General features: G+C 34.6%; 1 protein-coding gene and 1 non-coding gene across 2 annotated transcripts; both read left to right on the top strand.

Annotated features, from left to right (window-relative positions):
* The first annotated feature begins 1,701 nt into the window (after positions 1-1,701).
* Positions 1,702-5,195, top strand: LOC127132303 (uncharacterized). Its single transcript, XM_051061214.1, has 5 exons — positions 1,702-2,344; positions 2,426-2,574; positions 2,689-2,850; positions 4,037-4,152; positions 4,773-5,195. The coding sequence occupies exons 1-5, from the start codon at positions 2,134-2,136 to the stop codon at positions 4,789-4,791; spliced, it is 657 nt and encodes a 218-aa protein (XP_050917171.1). The 5' UTR covers positions 1,702-2,133; the 3' UTR covers positions 4,792-5,195.
* A 1,514-nt stretch (positions 5,196-6,709) lies between these two features.
* Positions 6,710-6,870, top strand: LOC127132878 (U1 spliceosomal RNA). The gene has a single exon (XR_007806884.1). It is a non-coding gene; the product is annotated as a U1 spliceosomal RNA (small nuclear RNA).
* Positions 6,871-7,388: the final 518 nt, after the last annotated feature.

Here is a 7,388-nt window from a genome sequence, read left to right as displayed (position 1 = left end):
TTTTCCTTGAGAGATATTTTCCTGTAGTGTTGCATTAATCCGAAAAGAAATGTGGTATTAGACAGGGAAATGAGTCATTGGATGAGTATTAGGAGAGATTCAAACAATTAGTATCCAGTTGCCCTCAACATCAGATTACCGAACAACTGTTTATTCAGTATTTTTATGAGGGATTGTTACCAATGGATAGAAACATTCTTGATGCTGCTAGTGGTGGAGCACTTGTTGATAAAACTCCAGTTGTTGCCAAAGTCTTGATTGAGAACATGTCACTCAACTCCCAACAATTCACAACTAGAAATAATTACATGGTCCAAACAAAAGGTGTGAATGAGATTCAGGTTTCCTCTTCCAATAAGGCTCTAAAAACCAGAATTGAAGAGTTTACTTCTTTAGTGAAACAAATGGCAGTGAGTAAATCTCAAGCAACAAAGTTGTGTGGTATTTGTACTTCTACTGAACATCCAACTGACACATGTAATATTCTTCAAGATGAGTCGGTCACTGAGTTGCCTCAAGCATATGCAGCTAACTTTTTCAACCAAAGCAACAATCATAAAGGGTATAACATTCATGATCTGTCCACCTACAAATATCATCCCAATTGGCGGAACCATCCAAACCTTCGATATGGAAACCAACAACCCACCCAACAACAATTAGTCATACCCCTGCCACAACCACATACCACTCCCCAAATCTCCACCTCTGCACCTTCCGGACCTTCATTAGAGGATCTTGTCAAGCAAATGATTGTGAACAATCTCCAATTTCAGCAACGAACAAATTCCAGTATTCAGACTTTGTAGACACAAATTGGACAGCTTGCCACTTCAATGAATGCCATGCAACAAGCTTAAGGATCAAACCAACTTCCTGCCCAAACAATTGTGAATCCAAAAGGCCCTAATGCTAATGTGAGTGCAATTTCCTTGAGATTCGGGAAGGTTACAAAACCAACCCCAGGAAAAAATAAAAAAATTCATGAGGTAACACCTGGTCCTTCTTCCATTGTGATCGACAATCCAAGTACTTAGGAGCTGAAAGGACAAGTGAATCCTAACCTTTCTTTTTCATCCTAAAAGTTTTTGTTTATGAAATTTGTGATGCGAGTTTAATCGTTGGTACTTAGAGGGAGACAAGCATCTAACTACAAGTTAAGTACGGTTGACAATCAGAATACTCGGGAGCTAAAAGGATAGGTGCATCTTGGCCTCTCTTTTTCATCTCATGAGGACCGAATTAAACTCGTTTATTTTTAAGTGTTTTGAAAGGAAGACAAGTATTGAGCCACAAACTAAGCACGACCGATAACCCGAGTATTTAAAAAATGGTATGGACAAGTACGTATACCCAACCCTTTTTCATCCGATTTATTGTAAAAATATTTTTAAAATGACTTGACGTTATATCAAGAATTTGAAGTTGGCTATAGTGAACTAAATGCATGCAAACCAAGTCAATAATCCATTTCTTTGATAACTAAGATGAGAGGATTACTGTGCTGTGTCAAATAATCTGTGTAACCATTCATATTTACTTTTCCTGTTCTCTAGCTCCAAAAGCTGGTAGGTACAAATCCATTGGATCTTGCAAGGTCTAATTTGGCTAAAAGTGGTCAAGTTAGCAGGAATGCCCCTTGTCCATGTGGTTCAAAGAAGAGTAAAAGGTTGTTTTTTCACCTTCTGTTCAAAGTGTAGAAAATGTTTTGAGAACAGGCTAATTCCTTACACTTTTTTTCTTTCTGTTTTATAGTAGTTGCACTTATTTCTCAATTAGAAAAGCTAAATAGTCTGTGTATCTTTGCTTGATAAAGTTTTTGGGGTTTCTCACATTTTTACACACTAGCTGTGGACTTAATGCTACCTCTTTACTAAGCAAATAGGTTTATAGAATAAATTAGTGCTTTCTGACCTATAATTACTGCTTTTCTATTTTTTTGATAGATATTAGATTAGTTTACTTCCTAGTAACTTTTTAGTTTTTATTTTTAATTCCTTTCTATTGTTTTGAATTTCAATATACTAGCAGGGTGTTATTTATGATAAATTTTTCATTGATACATTACGATCCTTGAAACTCTTTTGTTCCCTTCTAAAATCCCGAAATCACACGAATCAATTCAATAATTCAATGGCCGCATTTCGCATCTCAACCAGAATCACAAATCACCATCGTCATTTCTTAAACAAAAACTACAATCACCACTACCGTTCAATTTTCACCACGCTCCACCTTCAGAATTCATGGATCAACAAGGTCAAAAACGTCTTCACACCCCAAAAACCCCAACAACCCCAACTAGACGCATCTCAAATCCCCTCCGGATCATTCACGCTACTCAGTAACTTCATTCCCCTCACTTCAATCTCATCTTCTTCTCGTTCTTCGTACTTTTAGGTTTTCATTTCTCATCCGATTTCAGATTTCGCCGATGAAATGAAGAAAGCGAGAAAAATTGGCGCATTTAAAGAGTACATGGTTGGAAGAAGCAGCGAAGTTACTTTCGCTACTGCGTTTGAGAAATACGAAGCGATTATTCGATATCTCGCGGCTTTCGATTATACCGGAGAGGTATCTTTTTATTTAGATTAAACTGTAATGTAGAAAGTTGTATGAATTTGTTATTAGAATTTTCTACATTTGTTTTTTTTAGGGTTTATGATGATTTTGGTTTGTTATGTTTAGAATTTGAAGACTAGTCATAAACAAGAAGCGGCGAAACATTGTAATTGCACGATTGCTGATGTGGAGAATGCACTTGCGAAGTTTACTTGGGCTAAAGAAGCTCAGAAGAAGATTCAGGAGTTGAACAAAGAAGGAAAACCAATGCCGAAAAACATTGCTGAAGTAAACTTCCTCTTTAATTAGCACTTTTACTGTCGTATTAGAGATATAAAATATTGCTTTTATGTTAGTTTTTATACTTGAAAATTGGTCTTGCTTTGGCGTTTTTATCTTTACATTTGAAAAAAGGAGCACATTTTGGATCTGTATCTCATGGTTTTAAATTGCGGCCGCGGATGCGGTTGCGGTTGGGGGTGTTGCAATCGCATTCATTGCGGTTATTGCAATGCGTATTGCGGCGTGAATTTTAATTGGGAGGCGTTTGAAGTATACAGTTAAAAAACATGTTATGTAAAGAATTTTCATTACATTGTAAGTAAATTGACTTTTTGGATTCTGAAATTTTAAGTTTTGATGAAAATACTTGTAGAGACATTGACGAAGTTGTTTGATGTGATTTATAATGAACAGTCGGACCACTGGTTTTAATTCATACCGCAATTGCGGTCTGATGCAGTTGCGGAGGCTACCGCATCAGCAATATTGCGGCTGCAATTGCGGTTGCGGACTGCAATTTAAAACCAGTATGACTAGCTAGGTGCTAAGCCGTGGGTTTAGCCGGTGATTTTTTTCTGTGATAATTGATGGTGGAAATGGTTGCTTCACAAACTGGTTTTACAATTATTTTAGACTGTCAAGCCAGTGAATTTGGATGTAGTCCACACTGCTCAATATTAATTGCTTATATTAGCCTCAACGCATTCTATATATTGTATAGCATGTTTGAAATTCCAGTGACAGTGGTCAAGTCATGATGTCACTGCGTAGCTTGATGTGTCGCGCGGTCACAGTGTGATGATTGCAGTTTCCAAACCCATGCATTATGTTCTTCTGTTGAGATCCATCACAAACTGTATCCTTGATGTTGATTCATGTTACTGGAAATGTATTGTGAGACATCACACCATAGTTAAAAAAAATACATGTTTATGTGTCTGTTATGTATTTTTTTGTCTTTTTTGTTGTTGGTATTGATATTTCATTGAGAGTTGGTTTCATTGTTTGCATGATTTGGGTGCCTATATGTAAATAATATAATGCATGCAAACCAAAGTCAATAATCAATTTCTTTGATAACTAAGTATTTGTGGGTTTATGAGCATATGCATAATCTGATGAGATAAGAGGATTACTTTGCTGTATCAAATAATCTGTGTAACCATTCGTATTTATTTTTCTTGTTCTCTAGCTCCAAAAGCTGGTCGGTACAAATCCATTGGATCTTGCAAGGTCTAATTTGGCTAAAAGTGGACAAGTTAGCAGGAATGCCCCCTGTCCATGTGGATCGAAGAAGAGATATAAAAGGTTTTTATTTACTTTCTGTTCAAAATATAGAAAATCTTTTGAGAACAAGCTAATTCCTTGCTCTTTTTTCTGTTTTATAGTAGTTCACTCATATTTCTCAATTAGAAAAGCTAAGTATCTTTACATGGTAAAGTTTTTGGGGTTTTTCAAATTTTTACATACTAGCTGGACTTAATGTACATCTTTACATGGCTAAGCAAAAAGGGTTACAGAATAAGTTAGTGCTTTTCTATTTTTTTATAGATATTAAATTAGTTTACTTCCTAGTAACTTTTTTTTTTAATTTCTTATGTCTCTGACCGTTATGATTAAACTAAATTTCTTATTCTCTTACTGAGAAAAAACTATAATTTCTTACTAGTTTTTGTATATTTTCAAAATTAGGATTTGGTGTTTTAATATGTATGTATCAGTATCATAGTGTGAAAACTATTGCATGTCTATTTATAAACATAACTCATCATTTTTCAGTTTTTATTTTTAATTCCTTTCTATTGAAAAAGGTGAAAACATCTTTTTTTCCTCCAACTGTTTTGAATTTCAATATACTAGCAGGGTGTTATTTGTGATAAATTTTTCAAAATTTATCAGCTTATGCTTCTTAACATTTATTTATGTAGGTGCTGTGGAAAGGATTGAAAGAATTGAGAGGCTAGATATTAAACTGCAAGGAAGCCTTGTCTGTTATAGGTGCACATATATGCCTGAATGGATCTAGACTCGTGCTCAGTTTTATTTGGTTCAGATCAAGCCGTCAAATGCACTAGACTGCGGAATCGCTCACAATAATCAAATGTCAGGATGAGATATTTTGCCAAATAGTTGCTTGAGTTTGTTAGTCTGCAATTTTTGGGATGTACTTAGGCAGAACTAAAGAGAATCTTTTTGTTCAGCTGAAGAGAGTAAGAACAAAATTGTTTGGCAGAAATTAGTTTTATGCTCTGTCCTCGATCCTGTGTAATATTGTCTTGAAAATTAACATATTTCAATTTCAACTCACTTGTTTACGATTTTCGAATAAAAATTGAGGAAAATTGATCTCACTTATAGATAAGATGTTTATATTCCTACATTTTTGTTTGAGCCAATATTTTTTTATATTGCTTTCAAATTCATTTTTAACATCTTGGTCCTAGAAGTTGATATCTGTTACATGCAAGGGTGCAAGGGTCCTGTAAAGTGGTCTTCTAGGCCGGACATCGAGTAACGGTTCAAATTAACATCTTGGTGCTGTCATATTAAAAATTACGGTCATCATAAGTTGAGATTCACAGCCATCCCCATTCTTCTTTTTGGCAATCGAAAAATTGACGTTGTTTCTAACTTTCTATTACGCCCACCTCTTACATGCAGAAAAAAGAAATTGAGTAATGAAAAATAGCTTGACTAATGCAATCTAGTCCCTGTCATTGAAATCTAGTCCCTAGTAAATCAAGTAATTACAATTACATTGATTGGAAAATCACAATATCATGAGAAGAGTATAAAACCAAATAACATGATGTAATGAAGAAATCGAACCTACGTTGTTCACAAACCTATTGTATTGGTGATCATGGCAACGGCGCAGCTACATAGCATCAGAGACAGCTTGTGCACTTGATTTCGTTAAATAAAATTCGATTGCATAACTTGCACACAACAATAACCCGAAAATCTAAATACAACTTGCAAAATTTTGAAACATCATGATAACTAGTGTTATTGGATAATCACAGTGAACAATATTATAAAACTCATCGACTGTACTGATATACATCTACAAAAATTTCAAACACAGAACTATCACAGCTTTGCTTTTGAGGAACTGATGGGGGAAATTACTGAAAAATTACCTAGAATTGAAGAGAAGGATGCAGTGGTGTACACAAGGAAAGTGTCTGCATGTAAATATACTTAAACTTCTTGGATTAATAATCAAAATGGAACATTGAAGTGGAATAAGAGCTCAAACACACAAACACACAGCACCATATGAATATTTGGTATGAATCCACAAACAATGACTGAAAGTTGTAGTAAATAAATTGGAAAAAACAGGTTATGGAACAGTTGAAGCATATTCAAAGATAAGCAGATACTAAGGGAAATGGCATCAGGTCATAGTTATCAAATAAATACTAGCATTTATATATTGTGTGTTTCTCACCAAGAGACAATAGACTTGCTGTTGAATCTAAAAAACTACTGTTTAATGGTAACTGAGCTAATTTGTATAGTAATATTATTGTGAGAAATATTGGATAAAAAATGTAAAGAAAGTGTAAGAGAAGAAAACAGTGAACGTTGGCTTTGAAATTGGAACATCTTTTATTGCAAGATTTGTTGATATGGATGTTTCAAAGGTAGTGCCTATAACAGTTGATTAATCTATGATAAAACATGTGCTTTAAGAAGAAAAAATAGTTTGGGCGCAGCTCTAAGTAAAAAGGATCTCAAGTGTGACTAGTGCATTGTTAAAAAATTGTAAGCAGCCATTTAGTCCCACATCGATAGTGTTGTACCTATGCAATGTGATAGAAGGTTATAAATAAAAAGTGATATGCAACGTTGCAACATACTTACCTGGATGGGGTCGATGGGTGATCATGAAGGCCCATGGCCTAGGATTGTGACCTCCATTGCACTTAGGAGGGGTGCTTTCCTAAGGTCTACCCAAGTGGTGGAGCCTACATCATAATTTGTTGCTGAGGGGGCCTGCGTTCGCGCGGCCCCCACCCAATTCCAGTTCAAATTTTCTCATTTATAATATTCGCTATATTGTTAACTTTTATTATCGCCTGAGCAATTACTTTGAATTACATATTTGTTTCAGTTCAAATATCTTACTTGAATCATCTCATAAACTATTATATAAACTAACATGTTTTATTTTTGAACTATCATATTTTTATTAACGGAACCTCTAAACGCAAGTTAAGTGATTGATTGAAGCCATACTCTATAACACCAAGTGATTCATTGAAGCCATACTCTATAACACCAAGTGATTGATTGAAGCCATACTCTATAACAAAATAATGAGTCCCACATCGACAATATTATAGACTAAGGTGAGATTTTAATCTTAGTTTAAAAGTGGTTTTTACTATGTCGAAATGTTGTTAGTATCACACACACACATTCTGAAATGATTTTACTACTTTTTCTTTTCTTAAGCACCAAGAAGATTATTGCTTCTCTAATTAAAAATGAATTTCTTCTTACACTTACTAAAAATATATATTTTGCAAAGG

Source organism: Lathyrus oleraceus, chromosome 3 (genome assembly GCF_024323335.1).
Source record: "Lathyrus oleraceus cultivar Zhongwan6 chromosome 3, CAAS_Psat_ZW6_1.0, whole genome shotgun sequence".
Lineage (NCBI taxonomy): Eukaryota > Viridiplantae > Streptophyta > Magnoliopsida > Fabales > Fabaceae > Lathyrus > Lathyrus oleraceus.
Note: the sequence above shows the minus strand (reverse complement) of the source record. Positions and strands in the feature narration are given on the sequence as shown.